This window comes from Coturnix japonica, chromosome 3 (genome assembly GCF_001577835.2).
Source record: "Coturnix japonica isolate 7356 chromosome 3, Coturnix japonica 2.1, whole genome shotgun sequence".
Classification (NCBI taxonomy): domain Eukaryota; kingdom Metazoa; phylum Chordata; class Aves; order Galliformes; family Phasianidae; genus Coturnix; species Coturnix japonica.
Window position 1 is genome coordinate 75,655,495 of NC_029518.1, and position 23,314 is coordinate 75,678,808.

General features: G+C 35.5%; 1 protein-coding gene across 5 annotated transcripts in view; it reads right to left on the reverse strand.

The window, feature by feature from the left end:
• Positions 1–23,314, reverse strand: part of COL19A1 (collagen type XIX alpha 1 chain) — a 172,794-nt gene that overhangs the window by 23,415 nt on the left and 126,065 nt on the right. For all 5 annotated transcript variants that reach the window (XM_015859135.2, XM_015859140.2, XM_015859137.2 and 2 more), the window contains 19 exons: positions 22,960–23,013; positions 18,522–18,584; positions 17,720–17,764; positions 17,188–17,214; positions 16,220–16,255; positions 16,065–16,118; positions 15,419–15,472; positions 12,217–12,270; positions 10,713–10,802; positions 10,292–10,336; positions 10,119–10,196; positions 8,843–8,878; positions 8,677–8,730; positions 8,540–8,593; positions 4,489–4,530; positions 3,611–3,664; positions 2,701–2,754; positions 1,830–1,883; positions 866–919 (listed from right to left, as the gene is read on the reverse strand). In XM_015859135.2, coding sequence (XP_015714621.1) covers positions 866–919; positions 1,830–1,883; positions 2,701–2,754; positions 3,611–3,664; positions 4,489–4,530; positions 8,540–8,593; positions 8,677–8,730; positions 8,843–8,878; positions 10,119–10,196; positions 10,292–10,336; positions 10,713–10,802; positions 12,217–12,270; positions 15,419–15,472; positions 16,065–16,118; positions 16,220–16,255; positions 17,188–17,214; positions 17,720–17,764; positions 18,522–18,584; positions 22,960–23,013 — 1,002 coding nt within the window. The remainder of the gene's footprint in view (positions 1–865; positions 920–1,829; positions 1,884–2,700; positions 2,755–3,610; positions 3,665–4,488; positions 4,531–8,539; positions 8,594–8,676; positions 8,731–8,842; positions 8,879–10,118; positions 10,197–10,291; positions 10,337–10,712; positions 10,803–12,216; positions 12,271–15,418; positions 15,473–16,064; positions 16,119–16,219; positions 16,256–17,187; positions 17,215–17,719; positions 17,765–18,521; positions 18,585–22,959; positions 23,014–23,314) is intronic.

The window sequence follows — 23,314 nt, forward strand, 5'->3', positions numbered from 1 at the left end:
TTTTTGCAATGTATTACTTAAAAATGGAAATGTCTTTGGCAAATTATTTCTGTTATGGCCAGGAAGAAGACAACTCATTTTTATGCTGAGGATATTTCATAGCTTTCCAAAGTAGAATTTCCTTTTCTTACTCATAAAAAATTCAAAGTTTTATAGAGTATTAGTAGGTTCAGAGTCTTTGTGCTATGGCTGGAAAAGCCCAAGCCATAGCTAAAAAAAAAATAAACATATACACGTAAAAAATGTAGAAATCGTCTCAAAATATATTTTGATAAATCAGTTTTTCTGCTGTATTTCACTAATTTGACCTTTTAGTTATAACGGAAGCATTTGATAAAGTAATATATATAAAACTGATAAAAAAGCAGTGCTATGACAGTGTAAATTAATTATAAAGGAAGCTTTAATACATTTGCAGAATATTTATATTGAGTAACTTCCAGCTTTTGAAGAGCATTAAAGTATGCCTTTAAGTTTGAATAATACACCATGAAAATAAGGTGAAGCAGAGCAAGTAGTAATTCATAATACACTATTTCACAAAGTATTTTTCAGTTTCTTAAGATCATGAAGCATATTGCAATTAGAAAACATTCTCTGTGACTTGTATGTACCACAAGGGTTATTCTTCAAAATAGAAGCCTGAAGTATGGCGTTGCCTGGGGAAAGTATTTGTACTCCAAGACAAAAAATAGAAATTCATTTGAAAATGTACATCAAACTCATGTCTGCATTGTGTTAAAAATATCAAAAACACAACAATAAACCAAACCAACCAAACAACAACAAAAAACCAAACCCAAAGCATAGTGAAAGGATCACAAAATCTACACAGACCTTTATCAAAACAAAAAAGAAGGAATACCTTTTCGCCTTTTGACCCAGCAGGACCAGGATGCCCAGGTCTTCCCATGGCTCCCTGCACAATATAGTAACAGTTTATATTAGTTAAGAAACATCCCCAAACTGCAATTTGCACTATAGACTAGTTTTTTTAAACCTGCACTTTCTGAAGGTCATTTAAAACTAATTACACTTTTCCTCCAGGTTTCAGTATTTCACTGTCTGATGCAAAAGCTGTGTCCTACTGATAAGCTCTGTGAAGGGTAAAACTTGTGTTTGTGGTTGTTTTTTCACCTTGTACTGACTAAATGCTCTGTCCTTAACTGGTAGGTCTCAGTATTGTGAAGAATCATGCTTCTTTGCTGAAATGTTAATTTATGTATTCCACATTAAGCTTCCTAGATGAGCTGCAGTTAGGGAAGCATTACTACTGTCAACAACCTGGGATTAAGCAATAACCACTCTATCAATCTCGTCATGCATGTAGAAAACTAAAAAAATAAATAAATCCTGAGATAACTTTTCCCCAAAATACCAATACTTTTCAGGATTAGTTTTTCTTACTTCAAATAGTAAGTTAGTGTATTCTCAGACTTCATAATTATTTGTTTTCTGCATTTAATGTTTTGAGAATTCCCTGCTAGAAATTTTTTATTAATAACATTATTATAGTAACTATGGTATAAATACTTAATTAATTGCTAGTTTGTCCATCATGCCTTTCAACTTCAGGAAGTATCTAGTAAGGCCAAAAAACTAAAAGCATTCGAGTTACATAAACTTTGAGTCCAGACAATGATAATATTTACAGAGACATCAACTCACAACATGATTTATTTTAGTACAGGCACTGTGGGTAAGATTTCATTGTCACTCTCCTATGAGCCAAAAGAAGTTGTAAGAAGCTAAGAAAAAGGAGTTTGGGTATGCAATTGTAGCAATCTCTGTAGAGAGAAACTAAACAGCAAATGATACCACATGCTTACAGACGGTCCACTGGGTCCTGGTACACCGGGCAGTCCAGGAACACCTTGAAGGCCCTGAAAATTAAAGGTGCCTAAGTCAATTTCCTCACCCATGTTATAGCCTCAAAAACTACTTATATTTGTCATGTCCATCAGTAATATAACAATACTAAAGTACATTTACATCTACCAGGATATAATTATATTTTAGAATAAAAACAGTATAGATGTACGTGAGGATTTCAGACAAGTCTGTGCATTGCAGAACCCTTTCCTCTGATCCACTAGGCATAGTCAGATGAAATTTTAGCTATGTGACAAGTAAAATGTATATCTATCTGATGTATATCTAAGCTAATTGCTCTTGATTCCCCTTATAATCCATTAGGGGAAGTAAGCTCCACCTAACAGTATATAATGGAAAATAAGGCATGCTTTTTAAATTCAGACTCCAAACATTTTCTAATTTCCACTTAATAGTAATTGCTGAAATTACTACTCTCATCAAAGTATTTGCCTTACAGAATATTTCTCAAAGTGAATGCTAAATAGAAAGTAACAGAATAAAAGCAAACACTTTATAAAATGAAATATTTTGTGAAAATATTTAGCGTTTACCTTTTTACTGCTCTTCTCTTACAAACTAGCATTTAAATGTATGCAAGGCATTAAACTATACAAATGAGCATAAACCTTTGCACAAATATGAAATAGATTTTACTTATTTTAATAACAGTGCTTAATCTTGTTGAAAATTTAGATTCAAGGGCTATCTGTAGTAATACATCATTATCTCAGCATTTTAAAATAAGCAGTTTAATATTTTATGCACTTTCGTCTTGGTCTCGATTCATATAATAATGTACTGGCTACATAAATGAAGTAATTTTACCTCATCGCCCTTCTCTCCAGCAAGTCCAGGAAAACCACGTTCACCTTTGCTTCCCTAAGAAAACAACATTCAAACAAATGCTTTATACTAGAAAACAATGAATTTCATGCTACAGAGAGCATGAAATTTTATGACCCACATTTAATATATACAAGCACAAACATAAAGTCATTAAAGTAGCAGTGATTAAAACAGGAAAAAGAAAAGCTCAATACTACCCGTGAGTTTTAAAATGGTTCTTCCACTAAGGTGAAAAGAAAATAGTGCGTTTTACCCTATAGGTAATCTAGCATAAAAAGACTGATGGAGTCTTGTTTTACGAATACTAAAGAGTATAAATGCTTGCCCACACAGAGACTGTGTACTGTCAAGTAATTAGATTATACTATAGGAAATTTACTTGCCACGCAATGTGGTATTTTATTGGATTACAGTAAAACAGAATTTTGATTAACGCCAGTGAAAGTTCAAGTTCCAGTGAAACTGCTGAGTTAGTCCCACAGGGAACAATTTGCAGAGGCACAGAAGATCCGCTTGTTACACACTTGAGAGAGATATGAGAAGTTTCCTTCTTTACTGCAAGATTCCTGCATGACTGACTCACTTAAGCCTATAGATGGCAATGCACTACTGGACAATTAAATCTAAGCAGAGTTTAACTAACAAGACACAGAAAGTTATACTGGCTTGGGACTTAGATCGCAAGCCATGTAGCTTAATTCACAGAGAGAGAGAGCACACTAAGACAGGAAGAGGACTAAACTGCAAAAACTGTCTGAACCTTTAAGCTGCTCAGATAATACAGGAATGGGGATCAGACAAAAAAAAAGTTAAGACTTCTCTGACAGAAAAATCTGGCTTTTGAATTTTAACAACAAAGCAGAGTGAGGTAAGCTCTTCAAAAACTTACCTTTGGCCCCTCTCTACCAGGGATACCAGGAGGACCTCTTGTGCCTGGATCACCCTAAGGAACAGACAAGACAAATGACAAATAAGTTTTTTAGCAATGGGGTCAGAACATCTGGTCTTTGCAACCATGCTTTCCTGCCTTTGTTACCATTCATAGGCGACTCCTCCATTCATTCTCATGGAGATCGATTCAGGGTCACTAATTCAATGATTTTTTTGCAAACATTTTATATGCTAGAGATAGAAGCTTAGTATCAATGGTTAAATCAAATCAGTTTTATGAAATAGTAACACTATTTCTTTCAGAAAGAGATACCAATGAATTTTCAGAAATTGATAATGAGGTGTTCTACTAGCATTTTTTACAACTGAAAGTGGATAGATATAGACTGAACACACAGAAAAAGCTTTTGTTGAAGAGGAACTAGGACAGGTTGCTCAGAGAACCATAGAATCAAAGAAACACAGGTTCGAAAGGACATACAAAATTATTTAGTCCAACCAACCTTCCATTACCGTAGCTACAACAAACCACTAAACCATATCTCTTAGCTCCTCATCCAGATGCATCTTGAACACTGCCAGGGATGGTGACTCCACCACCTCCCTGGGCAGGCCAGTCCAGTGCCTGACCACTCTCTGAGAGAAGACGTTCCTTCTTATGTCTAGTCTAAACTTCTTCTGGTACAAGAAAATGTGGATGTCCCATTCCTGGAAGAATTCAAGGCTAGATAGGATGGGGCCCTGGGCAGCCTAATCTGGTGGAAACAACCCTGCCCACAGTAAGCAGGGATGGAGCCTGATGATCCTTAACGTCCCTTCCAACCAAGACCATGTTATGATTCTATATTTCATTCTGTATCCTCTGAAAATGTTTACCTTCAGTATAGTACCCATGTCTCCCACTAGCGGCAGCGCAATCTGAAATTACGAAAGACATTTGCAGTTAATCTTTTACATAACGTTACCACTTCAAATAGGTACTGATTTTTTTCAAAAGTTATATCACAACTCATACAGCTGATAACATATACATTGGCTGAGACAACTGTCCCATGAAAACTCTAAAAACCAGGGCAATCCATGTAGTTTTAAAATGTTAAATATCATGGTCAGTCCAATCTACCACTGTAAGTTTTTGTTACAGTTTGAGCAAGTTTGACATAATTTTTGTCCAAAACCCAGCAAATTTTGTATTCAAGTAATACCATGTAATTGTCTGCATAGAATACCAGAAGCAAATCATTCTCACTGGACATTCTCACAGCCTCTTCTCACCTATTATTTTCAGTGTTTTCCTTTGGCTTTCTCGTGGGCTTTGACTTTAATCTGAACTAAATTCTGAATTGTGGAGATGCCAAAGCTAACTTCACTAAATTAGCTCAGATACTGGAAATAATCCAGCTACAGCAATGTGAGCAATTTATGTAATTTTTTGTCCTGCCTTTAAATATTAAGAACCAGTGCAAAAGTCTGTGATGCCACAACCAAATTACTAACAATACTAAAGATAACCCATCTAAATCTCAATCAATAGACAAACATCATGTGCTATATATCTGTATCCTCAGATTTCTAGGTGCTGTCATTAGACTTATAAAACTTTCTCTAAAATCTGATTAAACCGACTGCTCACAAACAGGCTTCAATTATCAGTGCTCATTTCCTCTTGCAAGTGCTAAAACAAAAATAGCCCTGGGCATATGACAAAATTAGATACATTCAAAATTTGTTACTGCTTTTGTTCAGGTTGCTTCAGTCACATCCGTCTCTTACAGGAAAAAATAAGCACTTTGGTAGCATATTAGAAAAATGCTTGTTTAGTAGCAATGGGTGTCAAATATTAGTTCAAGACAAGAACTGATGAATATACCCAACTTAAGTATAATCAGGAATAGACTATTTACCCCTTTTGAAAGCAGGCTGAGAACATCTATTTTAACTTGTATACTATTTTAAGACAGGGGACCCAAGATGTGCAGTTTGACAAGGTCCTAAAATTCAGTTGCCAGGGCACACCAGTCAAGAGAGTAGGTCTACTACACTTGTGACATACAGTTCATGTACTTTCTAAATATAGCAAGTCCAGTGTAACTGTGCACATAATGTAAAGTCACAGCTGCATATGTGGAGCTCTGAATAAGTGCATGATACATACTGGGCTTTTAAAAACATTAAAATGGCCTTAATTTTCCAGCCTTACTCCTGGTTGCTCTATCTTCTGTCAAAAAAAAAAAGATCCCTTCAAAGAGAAGAGTATTTTAAGAGCAATAAATCACATTAGTATGTTTTAGCATTTAGATCTGTTGCTTAGCAGGGGCATCACATTTTTTACGTACCTCTAGTTTACAGTGCAGTGTGCCTTCCAGAATCTATTCAATTTATGGATTTTGTTTTTCATGTTGAGCATTTTATACTCATCGTCTCAAGTTTCATCATGTTGACTTCAGAATGTCTCTGAATTTTAGACTTTGTTTATACCTACAAAGACCTAAGCAATCTTTTCCAGTTCAATGGCAGAGTTTGTATTTACTTTTCCAAATAAAATTAAAACATTGAAAAGAACCATGCATGGGAGAGACCTCTCTTTCAGAGTTCTATAATAGTCTGCCAATAGACACTGATATCTATATTTTGGATAAGCACCAACTATATGGCAGTTACTTCCAAAGCATTTTTTGCTTCCTTGTGAAAACATCATGAGAATAGTTTCAAAGTTTTAAGCAAGTCAAGGTACAAAATAGCACTGTTTCTCTGTATTTCCCAAGAAAGTTAACCTTTCAGAAACAAAAATATGACTTATTCCATGATTGATTCTTAACAAAATAATGCCAGCATTCTTGTATTTCCACATAGTCATTCTTATTAGTATTTAGAAATAAATTTATATACTATCTAGATCAATCTAGCTTGTTTCAACTTATTATACACAGGTTCCCTTCTTACTTCCCTTTAATGAAGATATGTTCTCATTCACATCTCTCAATTCATCAAAAGTCTCATCTTGCTCAAAATACTCAGAGATAACTGCTAATCATTTAGAGCCTTCCTTGTTCATCCCTCAGGTGAATTTCACCAGCTCTTCATGTTGTAACTAAAAATCTTTAGCTTCTTCTTCTTCTATCAAATTAACTAAAATTAATATCATCTATTTTCCAAAACACAGGTGTTGCTTTTTTTTCAGTGGATGGTGAAAAGCCACTGAATTATTCGTCTTTCTCTGCAGAGTCTGTAATTTGATCTCCTTTATTATTAATTACAAGACTGGACTTGGCTTTTTAATATTTGCATTCAGAGTACACATTTCTTGGTTTACATCCATTCCTAATAGCAGACAATTTATATCTCAGTCTTTCTGATTTGAGTTCTATTTCCATATTCACTGCTAGTATTAAATCTGCTTTTACGTAATGATCTTAGTGCTTTGGGAGCGACTGATACTGTCAAGTGCCTTTTAAAACACTGGAACTGTTGCTGCTGTATGTTCCAGGACTGCTGCAGACATGATTTAAACAGCAAGAATGTTCCAGCCATGCAGTCAAAATTGTATCATACAACCAGAAAAGGTTTGCTGCATTGACTGATGCTAATGTAGGAACCAATGGCATCATTCTGAGCCCTGATGACCCATGCATGCATAATGGTTAAATCCAAGTCTTTATTTATTTATTTATTTATTTTTAGAAAGCTGTTCTCTCTCAGTTGAAATCTTTGTGTAATTTTATCACTAGTTTAGTCTTCAATAAGCTCTTGCTCTCAGTTCTTAGGCAAACTTGTGGACTGCTGTGCATCTGTACCATCAAATGTTTAATTGAAAGCACTGTTTATTTTACTTCCTAATGCATTCCTGCAGCTGCTATAAGCTCTAAGCTCTTCACAGGCTGTCAGTAGTCTGCAGACCAGCTTGGAAATCCCTGCATGAGATTTGCATCAGTGAACACTTGGAGATGTAAATCACTTCTAAGACATAAAGCAAGTCTCTGCATCTGAATAATATGTACAGTAGCTGGGTTATCACTGAACATCACTGTTTTTTGTTTTTTTATTCTAATTTTAAATGATGTCTTTAACTAAATACCAAATCATATTAAACCAAGATTATAAGTGAGTTCAACGATCTTTTTAAAATACTAAGCTCTAGTTTTGGTTTGTTTCTTCCAGCCAACTATGGCTTTTATCTTGCTAATGGAATATATTCTAAAAATAGCTCAGGAAAATTGGAAAATGTCATTTGGCATCATAAAAGCCTCAGCAAGCACTTTTTCTAAACAAAAGTTTGTTTTTTGAAAGCCCTGATGTATCTGTGAGGGCTCAAGATAGAAGAAGGAACAGTGACTGAAGAGTCTCTGTTTAGCGAACATGCACATGGGACTCTCTTGACTCCCATGTATAATACTCAGTAATCTCCAAGGGTACCATTTGGCCGGAGGCATATGTAAATCTTTTGGATCTTGCAGTGGTGGACTTCAGAAAATCATAAAGCTGTAATGATGATGCATGTTATATCCAAGAAGAGATGAATGCCAATTATTCTCTTCCTTCTGTGGCATTGTAAAATTAGCTCCAGAATACAAAACTCTTTTTTTTTTTTTTTCTTTATCTCTTTCTTTTTTTTTCCCCATTCTTTTAAAGGAAATAATTAAAGTCTGCTTCTGAAAATTTGCATTATACAGAACTGTTTCTGAGGCTGAGGAACACAGTGCCAGGTTATAGCCTGGCAGAAGTTCTAGCACACAAACATTCAGATAAAACCTGAAACATTAATTTATACAGCAATACAACTATGTAAAAGACAACAACAACAATGGATATAATCCTCGACTAACCAAATTAATTTAATCAATTGGACTTCTAGGCTTGCCAGGTTATCTCCTTTAAAATTAAAATATTCTCACCAAAGCAACTATACAAGCTTTCCACATATACATACTGGATCGCCTGGAGGGCCTGGTAGTCCTGGCTTTCCATCTCTTCCTGGTGTGCCCTGGAAATAAATTGAAAATGTGGTGGCCTTAAACTGTCATCAAGGAGTATATTGCTTTTCACTGTACATAGAGAGGTACTTACATTAATACCAGGGGTACCTGGAGTTCCTGGTAATCCTGGAGGCCCTCTAGGACCCTAAAAGCAGGAGAAGTCCTTTAAGATTTAAGAATACTTTTCTTTTACTGTAAATCTCTTAAAAGTAATGGTTTTGTTTTGTTTTATCTTAAAGAGAAAGCTTGTTTCCTACCTGGATGCCTGTAGATCCAGTTGGCCCTTTAGGACCCTATAAGAAAACACCAAGTAATAAATAATCAGCACCTACCCTTTTGGACAAGGGAGATAAAATTGAATAAAAAACATACTAAGTGTGGGATAATGTCTCGGTTCACACTGCAAGAAACACTGGTTGTAAAGTTTGGCTTTAAATACAGATCTAATTTTAACTAAGTGAGATCATGATTTTGCTGAGGTACGATTTTAAGGGCAAGTATTGGCAAGTAAGAATGATTTGTGGTAAAATACATTTTCAGTGATTCATGAGAAAACAGCCTGTTGAGTAACAAATAAGTAGATTATTTAAACATAAATGGATCATTTTTTTAATTGAGAAAGAAAATACATATCTGAATGAGTTATTTTAAATCATATTTAAATTAAAATTTCAGCACAAATCTCCAATCTTTTTTCTCAAACCTTTCCTCTCTCAGTCCTGCTAATAAAGTCAAAGATACTGCTTGAGTATACTGGCCTAGACTGATGAGAGATCACCCAATTCACCACAGTAGAGCCCCCACAATAACATCTTCAGTCTCTAAGAGTATTTTTGTTTTCATTGAACAATCTGCAGACACTGTAGATGTTATAGTACTTAAAGGCACTAGAAAGAAAGAAAACTGAGAAACAAACTAAATACTTGAAATAGTACAAATTTTACTTAGTTTAGTTTTATTTTAATTCTCTAGATACCAACTTGTTTCGTGTTTGAATTTAAACTGGAAAGAGATGCAGGAGGAATGTTGTACAAAATGAGAACTTCACTATTTCCTGACATTATATCTGGACACTGTAAGGTTCTTGTTTATAAAGAGTAGATTTAAGTTTGTATTTAGCAGTTATCACAAGTGTGAAAACTTGAAAGAGATGATGCAAAGCCTCCCACATCTTTTCCCTGTGTATTTCCCTCTTACAGTATTGGCATGGGTTTCAAAATGCCATCAGATGCAGTGTAGAAAAAATGTTTTCTCTTGTACCACTACTCACACTGCACTTCACTGACAACTGTAAATTAAGGCTGCTTAGGAACAAATACAATTAGTCTGAAGGTGTGCCAACATCATTACTGGTTTCTCAGTAAAATAGCCATTGATTCTCTCATTTTTCTAGGTTTATACTTTTCAGTGAGCACTACATCTATGTGAGTCTGGATAAAGGGAAAATTGCTGAGCTGTGAATAGAGTCAGAATGGAGTTCATGTTACAGTTTCTCAGTGATGCACAGTGAGATTGTGGGCACGGTATACTTACTGGTGATCCCTGAATGCCTATTCCAGGAGGCCCCATCTCTCCAGGGGCTCCTTGTAGACCAGGCAGTCCTCTTTCTCCCTAGGAAGGTCACAAGGCTTCTAGTTAAAACAGGTCTGAAAATGCAAACCTGTACATTATCCTGTATTTACAGAAACAGTAATAACTTTTTATACCTTTGGTCCTCGTGGACCTGGATTTCCAGGAATACCAGCGGAACCCTAGGAAGAAAAAAAAAACAAAACAACCAAAATATCACATCAAGAAAAACAAGAAAACACAAATTATGTTTTGAAATGAAAGAGACTGGGTGAATTTTGTTGCCAAAACTAGTCAGCCTTTAGTAAACTAGGGTAGATTTACATATGCCTTCCTTGTTAATAGTAATGCCACTAGGATCACTTATAGGTCTTCCACTAACAGTACTATATATTTTAATGTACTTACAATAACACTATAATATATATTTCAAGTTTGAAATAAATCTGAAAATTACTTGTTCTTATTGTGTTGCTTTCACTGCACAATGAAAATTATTTGACAGTTATCTCTACAAGGTAATAAAGGCATAAAAACTCTTTCAAATCATAGACTTACTGGTCTTCCAGGCAGACTTGGTCCAGGAGGCCCCACCTCACCTTTTGGACCTGGGTGTCCAGGAGGTCCCATGATCCCACCAGGGTCACCCTACAAGATAAATATGAACCATGGATCAGAATTATCCTAGAAAGTACAGTGCTTTGAGAAAGAATGGAGAAAGAAAACATTCAGAGGTTTATATAGCTCTGCATTTCATTACCTACAACTGTAAGTAACTGAGTCTATGCAGCTATCAAAATCATTACCATAGATTTATCAAATTTATCACATTTAATCCCACAGAGGTTCTGTTCCCTGCATCTATAACAGCTCAGCTTTCAGGAGGTAGGAAAATCCTGTGCATTGTTCTCCTAATGCATTATTCACAGCTGCCAATGAACTTCTGAAAATGCTACATGTGGTTGTATGGAAAATGTATTTAAAGCCTCATTTTTATATCAAAATTCTATTTCCTTCAAGAAGTTACAGAAAAAGAGGCATGGACCACAGCACCCACAATAGTAATCAACATTTTCTTATTTTTCTGTGCTTGTAATTTATCAGATCTACTTTTCTTATGTCCCCAGCTCCCCAGAATGCAGGTTGGCACTAAGCCCTGATGATTTCTCCATTGTAGAAATGTCAGACTCACTCCCTCTTTCTCTGTCCCTCTTCACTGTATTCCTGTTCAGACTTCTCATTTCACTGCATGCAGTACAACTCGCTCCACATCTCTAAAACTTCTGCTTACACATGTAAATCTGAGACCCTTTATGATGTTGTCCATACTGCTGCATAATTAATTGTCTGTGGTTCTTTCTGATTCCACTACTTCCCATTTTGAAAGATTAGTATGTTTTTTGTTGTTATTCCACATACATTTTCCCCTCCTGCCTTTTCATCAGCTTGCATTTTCTTTTCTTGAAGCTGTTAAGTGATTTTACTAATTTTCGCTGTATGCCGAGATGGATAAATATCTTAACACTTCACATAGCTCACAATGTGCCTGCGCAGTGTCTTTTCTCCCCCTCCCAACATACAACATATACACACATAACTCTTGCTAATGTAGCTGCATTCCAACCAAGAGGCTGTCTACCCAGCACAATGCAATGCCATAAAGAGATCCCAGACTTGGCTCAGGTCTGTCTCAGTGCTCTGCCAAGATGAATAAGTCTGGCCATGAAGCATGATTTCAGACATTATCCTCGTTAGGGCACAACATTGAGAGGCTATTCTATTGTCAGAACTTAAACTGGTATTTTTGCATGGCACGCTTTTATTGTAAGAGTCCAACTTAACCTCTCTTGAAATAATACTTAAATTATGAATCTAAAGAGCAATTGGGTTGACAAACTGGCCTGAAGTATAACAAAGGAGACAGCAATTGCTGCTTGTACATTTCTAAATCAATTCATAAAGCTGCTGCACAGATGTGCTACAGATGAATTGAAACAGTCTTCACAAGACAGTCTAACAGGTTCTATTATACCAATCTTATTAATGAACAGCTAGAATATACCTTTTCTCCTTTAATTCCGGGCATTCCTGGCAACCCATGCTCTCCTGGTAAGCCCTGGAATTAACACAATAATAATAAAAATAATAAAATATTTAAGTGTATGTTAATAAAACCGAACATTTTTATACCTATTCTCTTCAAATCTAAAGTTACAGATGAAAATGAGCTTAGACTAGATTATTTACCGTACATAGTACTGACCTATAGTGCTAAAGAGTACAAATTAAATAATGCTTCGTTAAGAAAATTTATGAATCATTTTTTTCTTTAAATCAATATTTAATAATCAAAATTATTTCCTGGACCTTTTCAGAACTGAACTGCAGAGGTTTTTTTTTTTCTTTTACTTCTATTTCAAAATGTTCCCAACTCTTGGAAACCAAACTTTTTGTTAAGGGAGCTGGTTGTAGATACCAACTTGAGTTTTAAGCCTTGTCTTTTTTGACCTCCTGTGTGAAGTCCATAATGCAATTTTATCTCTTAAAAGCCTCAGTAAATTAATCCTGCACATTCTTTCATAATTTCTAAATCTTCTTGTGACTTTTCACATTTTAACATGAGTATCTTCTGTTGCCCTTTTATCAAAGATTTATTACAAACACAACGAAATGGGATAAAATAAAACAAATGGAAACTATTCAAATACTCCAGAAGGTTAAATCAATACCCGATTCTCTTACTATGCTTGAATAGATAAAGAAAACTTCTGTCATAACTCTTCCATTTTATTCAGCCAACTATTGTATCAAACATTTTTATTTCCATTGTAAATGTCAAAAACTGATGAAATCAAACAGTCACATCTAAGCATGGTGTCTAAATGTAAATGGAAAACAACCTTTCTGAGAAAGACACAGGAGTATATATTGCTTTTACTGTTTTTACAGTGGAAAACATAGATTTATAAACATCTGTATATGAAGTATGATGACATGTCCATGACAACTGCGAGGACTGAACAGCTGTGCTAATTTTCTCTGTTGTATTCTGTCCTTAATATAGACAGCTACTTGTTCCAACCAGTCTTTCAAATTAAAAGAAAGAAAGAAACAAACAAACAAAAAACTGAAAAATATTCTGCTTACAGCAAATCATTAAAATAATATATGAAAGTTTAAATTTATTTGACTTTGGAGCAGACATTGTGACCATGTACATGTACATACTCCTCTTGGAGGATTCCCCTCCATAGGCCACGTGGTCTCATGGTTCAAAATGTCTGTATCCTGCTTCTGATATCACTTGACAGCCTGTAGTGGAACTGGATATCGGGGTTTCTTTAAGTACAGCTGAGATGAAAGCTTTTATCCCTCTTAATTATTTCACACTCTCACTCAGTGGTTCGCCCGTTAGTGTTATATTCATTAGTTTTTGACCTTCTTTTCCATCAAGGAGAATGCTGCTCATCTGAGTTTGTTGGGCAGCAAATTGTCTATCATTACCAGTTTTAGTGGCTAAGCTACCTGGGTGTTTCCTAACAAATGCTTCCATGCATCTCCTTGACCTCCACAGGCTTTCTGAACCATTACTCCAGCCAAGATCTTCCATCTGAGCACAGATCTTCTTATCACGGAATCATAGAATCACAAGGTAGGAAAGGACCTACAAGATTATCTAGTCCAACTGTCTTCCCATTACTGTAGCTGCCACAACCCACTAAACCATATTTCATAGCTCCTCATGCAGACGCCTCTTGAACACTGACAGGGACAGTGACTCCACCACTTCCCTGGGCAGCCATTCCAGTGCCTGACCACCCTCTGAGAAAAAAGGTTTATCTTTATGTCTAATTTAAACCTCTTCTGCTACAAATTGTAGCAATTTCCTCATGTCCTGTTTGTTGCCTGGGAGAAGAGGCCAAACCCCTCCTCATCACAACCTCCCTTCCAGAAGTTGTAGAGTGCAATAAGGTCTCCCCTGAGCCTCCTCTTCTCCAAGCTAAACAATCCCTCAGCACCCTAGGATGGAGCCCATCCAATCCCATGGACTTGTGACAGTCCAGATGGAGGCAGAGCTTTCCAAATTCCCCACCTGAATCACCAGGGGATCTTCTGAATCACCATGAATCTTCTCAGGAAATCTTTTTTGACACCACTTCTTCCTGGTACTCTCACCCCTTGATTGTTTCAATCCAAGTAGTATATGTGTGCAACTGATGATCAGTTTCCACACTGGGGAGTCTCTCCTGCACCTCTATTAACTGAAGAACCCATTTGTGTCACTTTTGTTTAGTACAGGTGCTATCAGAATTTAAAAGCAGCTCCTACCATTGCATTGAGCAAGCTGTACCTTTCTGGTTTTAGAGGTTGAGGTTTAGACAGTCACACACATACAAACACACGCATTATCTGCCACCTGTCAGCGTTCCCTATTTGAGCTATTTTTCACCAACAGAACCATACAGTGGCTTTCAGCATTTTATGACTATCAGCAAGTCTCTATACATTTCATTTACAATACCAATTGACAATCATATGATTATTTTTTTCCATTCTCTACAGGAGTATTTTAGTAATTTAGGAGTAATTCAGTAAAGGGGTTTTCTGTTAATTTCTTCCCATTGTCTCTGTTTAAAGATTTAATGCTGCTCCTATTTTAACAGAATTAGGTAAAGGATGAGTCTGGTTCTGAGCAAGTTTTGCTCATAAATTTGGCCTAAATGTTAAGATAGTAAACACATTAAAAAAAAATAAAAATCTGTTCCACTTATTAATCTTTACCCTTTTTACGAGAAATAAATCAAATCAGGATAGTAGGAAAATAAAGACAGAAAGAATAAGGAACACTGTGTTCCAATCCTTGGAGTACCCTTACTTTCCCTATTTATCCTCACTTTGCTTCACACACACTGTTCTTTCCAGCTCATGGTTACAATACTTCTCACATTTTGTCAGAGATTTTCAGTTTTCACCTAATCTTGTGAGGCAAGAGCAATTTTTGTAGAGTTAATTAACTGTGAATTAAAAAAATAATAGTACCACCATTCTCACATACTCATGCAGACGGTAATGTGAGGACAAAAAGAACATAAGTAAATCACAGAACACTAAGCTGCAGCACAGACCTCAGTGTGCCTTGACAACTGATTTCTACGGTACCAGTCATGAGAGGAGGACCTATGGTAACTTCTGTGCCACTGTTTCACTAGCTAACTGCTCACATGCCAAACTTACACAGTTCCATGAAATTACACAATACATACAACTTCTCCTGGCTCTCCCCTGGGTCCGATAGGTCCTGGAGGTCCTTGCAGTCCCTGTAAGATATTGTACACACTTGAGATAAAAGTCATCACATTGGAGGTTAATGTGTACTTTTAGGTACAGGCTCCTGAAATAACTTATTACAGCTATGGAAATCGAGGTCACCACTATACATTAAACCATCTGGGCAAGTCTTTTAGAGATCCAAAGGATTGTTAGGGTTTGCATCAAGTCACCATTTAATTTCTCCTTTGCAATCCCCATCTTTATCTATATTCTGGAGACTTCCAGTGCACTACTCTTTCTAATAAGCTCTTTTCCAAGAAGAGAATGTACACCTGCCATATAATTAAAAAAACACATCAAAACACATCTATGTCTATCTCTTCAGGGAAGGCTACAACTTGTTTTACCTCTTATAATGCATATACTTATTATTATTTATGCTTACATTCCAGTCTAAGGAGTTTACTTAGAGAATCATTTTTATCACTACAGGTCTGCGGACCCCCATCTACATAACCTGTGATGCTTTCTGATGATCTAGGGAGCTTGGGTACTATCAGCACATACTGAAATTTATACACAGCATACAACAATGTCTGTAGTTGCTATGTTAATTCTACAAAAATGCTTTTCACATACCTTAGATCCTGGATTTCCGATGAGACCAGGTGGTCCAGGGTCTCCTGTTTCACCCTAACAATATTTTTTGAGAAATTAACAGCTTTATTGTTATGTCTCCCAGAACCAGGTATGCACACTACAAATGAATTTAGTATGTACTTGTAAAATAATACCTTATTTCCTTTTAATCCCTCCTTTCCAGTTTCTCCCTGAAAACAGCAAATATGACCATAAGAAGCAGAAACTTTAGGATCGATTATTAATTCAACTCTCTACCCTAAAATGTCACACTTGCAAACTTAAAAAATATTGGGAATAAAATTAAAGAATTTCTGATGCCTTGTGGAAACTGAAAAACATTTCTCTTTCATTTAAATTCGGACTGCATGTTTTTCTAGAGTTTTCAAGAACAACTGCTTGAAGTTTTCACTTGAGATCTTCTCTAGTCTAAAGCTTATTCTTTCAAAATAAATCAGTACTTGTGACATAACATTCATCTCCAAAACAATGCATTATTACAGTGTGCCTTATTTTGGTTATTATAACATGTTTATCACAAGTATCTAAGCAACCTTCAGTTGTGTAAGAAAAAATATAGCAAGCTTCTGCCCAATGTTATGAGAGGACAATAGTTAATTTAAAAAAGCAACACATATAAACAGTCACTTAAAGACTAAGTGTTCCTAAAATAACCCCCCCAACTAGCAAGAAATTATGAACACATAAGATTGCTATAAAAGTAGTGCCCACTATTAAATGCTACACTCTGGGAACAATAAAATTATGGCCCACACATAATTTTGTTAAATGAACGGGAGAGAGAAAAAACCTTTAGGGAACAAGAAAAGTGTGTAGTTTTAACTCAGTTCAGGGACAGTAACAACTGACAATTCATCTGTCTCAATAGAAATGGTGAAGAACTGGGTACTGAGCCACATCTCAGTGTTCGAATTGATCTCAACTGGTTTGAATTTGATGCACGTGTAAGGAAATGATAAATGTGTTACGATACAAAATCACTGAATCTAATGGAAGTATACAAATAAAAGAATTGCTATAGGAACCCCATACAAAAAAAAAAACAACAACACATGAAATGTAAATTATTCCCACAAACAGATAAAAACATAGTTATACTCACTGGATCTCCCTTGTATCCCTTTTCTCCCTGTGAAAACAAAGGAATTGAAAATATAGGGTTATTTTCAAGCAGTAAACAGCAAATGCGTGTCTGTTTTTGGTGAACAACTCTTGAAACAATGTTGTCTCTCTCTCTCTCTCTCTCTTTTTTTTTAACCTATATAAAATATATAAAATATGAATACATGAACTGCAATACTTTCTGTGAGAGATGCATACCTACACACATCAAATTCTCAATAAAAATGCTTAGAAAACGTCAGCTGAAACAAAATGGTATTGAAGTAAAGATATCACTGAATAGCAAAATTAGGACTGTTGTGAGCTGTTGGAATAGTGAAATTTACTTGAATATGTAAATATTTTCTCAGTGTAGACCCTGAGAAAATTACTAGGGGCATTCAGAAGCTGACATCTTTTCCTAAGCCAAAATAAATTTCTCTTGACTTTGAGTATATTCTCCAAGATTTAATCCATACAGTCAGACACTTTGTAGCATTGCACAGAAGCACAGAAATAATGAATTAACTTACCTTTTCACCCTTTGCACCTGGCATTCCTATTTCTCCTTTCTGACCCTTTAAACAAAGTAAATTATATTTAAAATCTTTTATGTTCTAACAAATGGAAAATTTCCCCTTGTGTTTCATCTGCACTCTATTTTATGTAGGGCACAAAATCTTAACTTTTACTGCCACGGAAAATAGAGATTTGAACATTTCCAAATTTATTTAAACAACTACATTCTACAGCAAATTGGTAGGCTTCTCAGTATGAATTGTTCTCAGTCCTGTGACAGTCACAGTGCTTTTTCCTTTCTTCTTCCACATTTAAAAGCAGACAGCTGACAAAAAATCATTCCACTGATTATCTAGGACAAATACCTACAGATAACATAATGTTATACAGTCAGAATTTGACCTCCATGTAATTCTTATAAGCTAATAGTGTTTTTGGTATAGTAAATTCAATCATTACAGAGAAATTACTTTTAATGGTCATGATTTACTATTAAAATATTAGCTGAATTTTGAGTTATTTGGAGGCTTTTGCCTCAAGCAGGAAAGTCATTTCAGTTCAGTTCTCCTCAGACAGGGCTATGGAAGCCATGCATAATTCTTGCAGTTTCCCTTTTTGGCTATTGCAGATTAGAGAGCAGAGGTTTACATGCAATACCTTCAGGATGCTATACGAGCTGGATATTGGACTACACCAATCAAAGAGTGACATGCCTCAGAGGCCACTGTGATAAATTAGATATGCTATGGTAAAGATAACAGAGATAGGTTAAATAGCAGCTTCAGAATTTCTCCAAATTTCATCCAAAATTCTTACAATTTCTCCTTTTTGGCCTTCAGATCCAGGACTCCCAAGTAATCCCATTAGTCTGGTATCACTCTGGGAAGAAATACCATAACAAAAAACATGTCAACATTGATTTAGGACTTTGTTACTATTACAATTGCATGTAATTTACCAGTACATAAACACAGAAGTCCTAATTTACTTCCAGAGAGGAATACTAAATTCCCATACAATAAATGTCAGTAAAGTATTACAGCAACACATACTTTTTCATGCATTCGTATTCTACTCACATTTGCAGATCACACACAAAAGCATAAGAGGCAAATATCTATGCTTAATATTGCTATGCAAATTTGTGATTCTTTTCCTCTTAAATTAGTGCAAATAATATATGTATTTTTTGTTAATTATTATAGTTCTTTTCTCAGGTATGTTTGAAAAGAACAACAAACATAACTATGACAAAAACACAAATCTTTTTCATCTGAGCAACATGGACTTCTATTACAGCGATGAGACAGAAAGAGAGGAAATTAACATGTTCAGCAGGCTTTTCACACTGTTTCTCATAAAAGACAGATTTAAGGAAACTGGAGTTCAGGTTGTATGTTTCTAACGTACTTTAGAACTGCACCTATTTATTCTCCTGTACAAGGTAAAGACACAATATAAGACAAAATAAAGAGTTATGTTTTTACAAAGCTTAGTTTCAGGTTACCTATAGGGAATACATTTTCTTTTAATGATAATGAAAAAGCTACAAAAATAGTGAATGAGCTTTGGTTTGGACTGAAGGAATCTAAGCCTTAAAACATCTGCCACTGAGCTGAATGGAAATACTAGGAAATTTCCCTTGCCACTTTCTGGTTTCTGTGTCTGCAAAAAGGGAAGTATTACAATGAATGTAAATAGATTTACATTTTATTAACATTTTTGAAATATAGCTGAACATAACTTGAATAAAATCCAGTTATTTAATAAACATTAAGGTCCTGAACGATCTTCTATAGTGTTCAGGGTTTGTAACAGTTGCTAAACTGATTACAAATACCAGCTCCAGAGGAAGAGGTAGATGCTGAGGGAACCTGAATACTGGTGAGCAGAAGCTGACTATTGCTGGACCTCGAACAACCTAGGTGACTGTCATTATGTAAGGAGTAGGTTGTAAGTTATGATTTATCCTGACTTGTGCATTTCTTTTGCATATGTGGAGACATAAAAAAGGTATTCAAACAAAAAGCTGCTTCTATGCTCTTCGCATATTTATGCTCATTCACTCTCTATAATAAAATGCAAGAAAAATATGCTGAAGAAAAAGCCTTTTGAAAACAAAGATGAATTATTCACAAATCAATGTGTAATTCTGAGAAATTTCCAAAGCAGATTGTGATATAGTTTCAGTTGTTTCACTTTGTTGTTTCATTTTTATATGCTGGAGAACATTTCAGATTAAATTGATCTGTACGCCCTTTCCAAAGATGTTTAGAAGCAGGGCTGACTGAAATGACCTTATACCTGAATATAATGTAAATTAAAAAGATGACAAAGACGGACCTTGAAAGCCCAAGCAAAGGATGATAACAGAGGCCTGAGACCATATAAACAGCATGAATCATCGTTCACAGGTCACCAAAGAAATATTAGGTACAGAGCAGGGCAGAACCATCTTTTGGCATAATGAAGGGAAAAATTGCATGTATCAAATGCATGCAAAGCATCTCTGTAAATACAGTGAAAGAACAGAAGTAAGGGATATAAAAGCACAAGAAGGGATATGAAAATAAGAACAGGCACAAGGGAGGAATGAAGAGGAAAAAAATGCTTCAGCACTGCCTCCTACCAACTAGGGATCAGTGCCTCTTCTTATCTTAAGCAGATTCCCCTCAAATTCATTAAAGAAAGAGTGATGTATTTAGTTTGCCATTCAGCACCACTTGCTGCTGTAAATCAGAGATTCTATTCATAGCGCTCTTTCATTATACATACAGCACAAAAAAATTACACATGTGAAGACGTGGACAATAGCCTTCTTACTTGATACACTGATTAATACTAAGCCAGAAAAAGCTTAGTTGCAATGAACTGTATAAATACACTGCAATCATGGCAACTCATTGGTACCATACAGAAATCAGAAGAAATACAAGAGGCTTAAGAACCAGATAATATACTCAGAAAAAAAGACAGAAAAGTTGGTATTAATTTATGATGTGACTTCAGATCATCTCTCATTTCCCACCTTTCTTGCTGGCAGTGTTTGTTGTGACTCCTAGAAATATCAACAAAAGAAGCTGTACTAACACTCTCAGGAAACTCTGGTTTTAAAGTCACTATAGCTATAAAAATATGGTCACAATCTAAGCAATTAAAAAAACTCCACCAACAGAAACAAGAGCCCAAGAAATTCTTGAGAATGTGCATAAAATGTTGCAAGAAGGCAAAACTTCCCTGGTGGTGTAAGAAAACTCAAAAAGCCTCTGACTGAAATATAATCTCATAATTGCTAACAATCAAAGCACACTAGAAATTATATACTGGAACATGAAAAATTGCTTGGTACCTTTGAGATGCATTGAACAAAATCAACACTCATCACACTGTGCAACAGTGTGAAAAAAAAAAAAAAAAAAAAGGAAAAAGAAAAAAAAAACGTAAGTTAATGTTGTATATATCTACCTAAATTAAAAATCAATGGCAAAGCAGCCGCATCTCTGACGACTTCCTTGATGGGAATATCCCGTTCCCATTGTAAAATGTACAGAGACAAACATATTTGCTGTTCCTTCGGAGACTTCAGTTGATCCTAGCAAGATCTGAACAAGTAGTTATAAAAAGCCTGTGTATTTAAAACCTGCTACTTGAATCAGAAAGCCATCAACTCTCTCCTCTGAAACAAAATCTTAGCATTTCCTTGTTGAACGGTTAATTGCTCATGACAGAGTCATTAAAATCTTCAAGCTAGACAGCTGAAGAAAGAGGAATGTTGGTTAGCAGTTCAGAATTTATGAGACAATTAATTTACAGACACAGAGCAGCTGGTCTACATTTTTCCAGAAGACTGTTAATTAGGAAATATAAGACACCTTAGGAACTCTCAGAGTCATGCAATGTCAAGAAATGGGACTCTTGGAGACAGATGCTCACAAGTTCCTGAAGATCCCTGGGGTTTGTATTCCCTGATACAGAATTAACCTTAAAGGGACCCTCAGGGTAAAAAAATTTAATAGGCCAGAGGTAGAGAATGAGTTACAGTAAATATGATATTGATAGAGAAAACAGGACTGTTATCAATGAAAGCTGCCTCTGGAAAGAAAAATAAACGAGTGAAAAAACAGAAAGAATAAATAAAACTTAGACACATGCAGGTGAAATGGTAGATCAAATCCAGAAACTTAATCTCCTGGTATAAAAACACACAAGATAGCAAACAAAATCATACTTCTATTCTTGATCCAAGCTCTAAATTTATAGACTGATTTGAAATGGATTAAATACCCCATCAGTGACAAAAGCAAAATGAAACAGATATTTGACATGAATTTCACTCCAGAATCTTTTTTTTTTCATCCCTGAAAAAAGATTTTTGTACTCATCTGGATATGTTATGTAATAAAAGTAGTCTGATTTCACCCACTTTTCATAGTTATGCATTTTAACACTAAAGGAGTTGAATATCTTCCAGTTTTGATAAGCATGACATAAATCAGGAAAAATACATTAGCCTCTGTATTAAGCAATTCCTATAATAACTCTTCATAAGCCTTTGAACGAAATATGAATCTTTATTCAGACAAATTGCATCTGAATTTCAGCATGTAATTAAGAAAGCTTGCATGTTCCGTGAATCACAGTGCTTTACAATGGCAGATGCTATGTCTGAATAAATGATCTGAAATACCTGTGTAAGAGTATATAGGAGAAAATGGCAGCTCAAATGCTATTTTAACAACTTTCTATGAAGTGCTTCTAGCTGTAAAATGTCATATAAGTAAGACAATATTCTTATTAGTCTACAATATATACATGTAACTCTTACAGATATCCAGCAGTCCTTATTTAATTACCTTCTCGCCTTTCCTCTCTATTCTTAGGATCACATCAAGTTAAGGAAAGAAAGAAGAAATGTCATGTATGACTTTGAGCAATTATGTTTAGAGCTGGGGAGCTGGTGCGTTATGCTAACAGCTGGGTGGTCCAGCTTCCTCCTTTCTGAGTTACAGCAGTCAAAAATAGAGGAGTATGAGATGCGGGAAATAAGATGTATGGCAGCAGGATAGATATATAGTAGCTGTGCAAACAGATTGCAGACTGAGCCTACGTAGGGGTGCAGAAGGGGAGCAGGGAAGGATCTACCTTTCAGATGAATCTGGAATGTAGTTTGCAAAGGTCGAAACTGTGGTAACTTCTATCTTAGATGCTTCTTAGCCATTAAGCACACAGACACAGACAACTCAAATTTCCTTACCTCATTATGATGCTTGTTCAATGAATCCAGAATTTCTTCTAGTCCAGAAGGACCCTGTAAGGAAAAAACATTTATCAGAAGATCATTTTAATTTAACTAATGTTATCTTTACCTGTTTGTACTTGAGGAGCCCTGTTCCTGTAAAGGGATTTAGATTTTTATTTGCTTCCACAATAAATCATTTTCTGTAAACTCATTATATCTTTTTTGTCTGTCTGTCTGTCTGTCTGTCTATCTATCTATCTATCTATCTATCTACATATCTGTCTACCTAGTTATTTTCCCAGGCACAATGAGAGGCATAATCAGTTTCAAAATCCTTGAGTTTTGAAAACTGGCAACTATTTTGTAGTGA